Source organism: Centruroides sculpturatus, unplaced genomic scaffold (genome assembly GCF_000671375.1).
Source record: "Centruroides sculpturatus isolate CEXI.00-Female unplaced genomic scaffold, Cexi_2.0 scaffold5471, whole genome shotgun sequence".
NCBI classification, from domain to species: Eukaryota; Metazoa; Arthropoda; class Arachnida; order Scorpiones; family Buthidae; genus Centruroides; species Centruroides sculpturatus.
In genome coordinates, this window is record NW_019389557.1 from 1 (window position 1) to 3,027 (window position 3,027).

The 3,027-nt window shown below is 26.7% G+C and overlaps 1 protein-coding gene across 1 annotated transcript; it reads left to right on the plus strand.

The window, feature by feature from the left end:
• Positions 1-238: 238 nt before the first annotated feature.
• On the plus strand, positions 239-2,737 carry LOC111617310 (echinoderm microtubule-associated protein-like CG42247; the record flags this gene model as incomplete). The annotated part of the gene is made up of 9 exons (XM_023358619.1): positions 239-381; positions 458-559; positions 640-720; positions 783-926; positions 1,004-1,150; positions 1,946-2,071; positions 2,165-2,302; positions 2,384-2,509; positions 2,581-2,737. Coding segments are annotated over exons 1-9 (1,090 nt in total), but the record flags the coding sequence as incomplete, so codon positions are not given.
• Positions 2,738-3,027: the final 290 nt, after the last annotated feature.

Here is a 3,027-nt window from a genome sequence, read left to right on the forward strand (position 1 = left end):
TAAACATTATAAAATATATTATCCAATGAATAAAAAACAGGAAGAAAACACGAATTAGCTCTAAATATATATAATTTCTTTTTGAAATTTAAGTGAATAGATCTAGTATAAAAGTCATCTTCATTATCCAGTTTAGAAATGAGTGACATACAAGTTACTATGTAACAGTTTAATTAGCTCATCACCAGGGAACTTCTTTTAGTTTAAATTAGTTAGTAAATAGAGAAAAGAACTTAATTTGAATAATGTAATTAGTTAATTGTCTTTCTATCATTTCCTAAAATTAATTTTTTTTTTGTTTTGTCTTTTAGTATGGCAGTTCATCCTTTGGGCGACATGATTGCCACTGCTCAGGGACCCGGAATGGCTGAAAAATCTCAAGTAAATGAATATATTTATATAATTTTGTAAAGTTTTAAGATATATTTTTAACAACCAATTATATATCGCGTTACAGGCACATATACGTATTTGGAGGGTTGATAATTTAGTCACGTTATCTGTAGTTGGACTAAACAGGTTTGATGCTGGAATTATAACTACGGCATTTTCACCCGAGGTTTGAGTTTATAAGTTTTAATTATTGATTAACACAAAAATAAATGATTTTATATTAATCTTTTAATTTTTAATATTTAGGGAAACGTTCTATTAGCCATTGAAGATCACATATTATCGTTGTGGGAATGGTCTCAAGATACTGAAATCGGAAGGGCATCTGTATGTATGTATAATTTCTTTAATCATTTTTAAAATATATTTAAATTGTCTCTTTATATTAGGTCGATCAAACTGATATTCATGGCTCTACATTCTTAACAATCGACAAAGAAATAGCAATTACTTATGGAAAACGGCATTTAACGTTATGGAGAAGAGCGAAGGATGACGTTTTAGAAAGGCAAGATCTGATTACTCTGGTGTCGGTAAGAAACAATATTATGAAAATCTAGTCTAGACGAAACACGAGACAAATCTAATACTCTTGTGTTCTCTTCCTAAGGGATTTTCGTCAAAAATTATTATGTCACTCGAAGTTTTGCCTAATGGTACATTCTTAACTGGAGATTCTGATGGGTATTTGGCATTGTGGATGCAAGACGAAAGCACAGAAACTTATTTTATTAGTAAAGAGATTAGAGCTCATGCCGTAAGCTTCTTATATATTTATTTATTTTTTATAAATACTCTTCAGATTTTTAATATTCTACAGAAACTATTTACACCAAATTTAAACATAACTTTAGTAATAATAAATTTGCTTTATAATAGAAAATTTATTATTGAAATTTACTTTAAAGACTAAGTAAAATTGTCTCTATTGATAGAAGTCTAATTAAATTAATTTATTAATTTAATATGGAAATATTTATTTACTTTTTAGAAGTAAATAAATATTTCCATATTAAATTGCGTTACTCGAAAATTTTAAAATATTAAAAATGAATGAAAAATCTTATAGAATTCAATTAAAATCAGTATTGTTTTAAGAAATACGACTACAGATAACATGTTTATTCAAAAATTGTATCAAAATATATTTAAAAATCTTTCTCTTTTGGGATATCTTTACTCAAATATTGATTATTTTAAAAATATCAATCCATATTCCAATATTTTTAAAACTATCACAAACAATAAAAATATTTATTATATTTTTAACAAATATAATTAAACTTATAGACCAGAAAGATTACATTTAACGAAACTATTTTTAATTCACGAACTTCTTAGCCTGTTACTATTAGGATTTAAATAAATTTATAACATATTTATAGCACGTGTTATGTTCAGAATGCTCTTATCACTCTAATATATGAACAATTCATTATAATTGCACATATACCACTGTATACGAGCAATTGTAATGAATATAATGCAATATATTTTTATAGTTCCATTAATCAATTCTTATTATTTTCACGCTTTCGTTCATATCTTTCAGAATAATGTAAATACAATTTTACTTCTACCTGGCGAACTGTTAGTAACTGGAAGTAGCGCACGAAAAGAAGGAGAGATAAGTATCTGGAATCTTAATGATAAATTATCAAAATATATGACTGCTAGAGTAAGTTTTAAAATTGCATTAAAATAATAAAAATACTAAATAATACATTATTAAATTTTTATTTAAATTCCTCTATAATTTATTTGTTTCCAGCTTCCTCCAGAAACTGGTGAAGTAAAGTCATTATGTCCATCAGCTCTAGAAACTTATCAAGGGACATTTTATTTGGGAACATCTCAAAATATTATCCTGGAGGGTTCTTTACAGGGAACATTTACAACTATTATTCACGTAAATATTACTAATTCGAAGCGAAATATTACTTTCCAATGAAAACTGTATGAGAATTTTCATTATAAATCTCTAATGTAGGGTCATCAAGAAGAAATACGTGCCTTAGCTGTAGATCCTTACGACACGGAATACGTAACAGCAGGCATAGACAATATCATTTGCAAATGGGATAAAGATAGTTTATTATGGAAGGTGCTAAATGTCGTAAGTATATATTTAACAAAATCAAATGTATATAGTTATTAAAGTTGTAATAATTGCAATAATTTTATTAGTCAAACTGCTTTTCCCTTGCCATACATCCAGAGAGTACTGTTGTCGCAGTCGGAGAAGCCACGGGGAACGTAGTCGTTTTAAATTTAGAAAATGGTGATCAAATAACTAGGTTTTCTGTCTCCAAAAGTTCTTTAAATACGATGGCATTTTCTCCAGGTGAGGTCTTTTTTCATGTATTAATGTTTATATTTTAAGAACTGAAAACGTTATTCTTGCTTCAAGTGTATAAAGTTTTCTTGACTTTATTACGTGTTACATAAAATATTAATGAAAATAATGTATTTTTGGTTAATATATGACCCAAATACTCTATAAACTATTTAAAACTTTCAATAACATATTTTAACAGATAAAACTGATCTTTTTTTTAATTTTTAAGCCCATTTAGTTTGCTTATTTGAATTTTTCTTTGATTTTCTTTGCGATGAATATTATAATTAAATTAT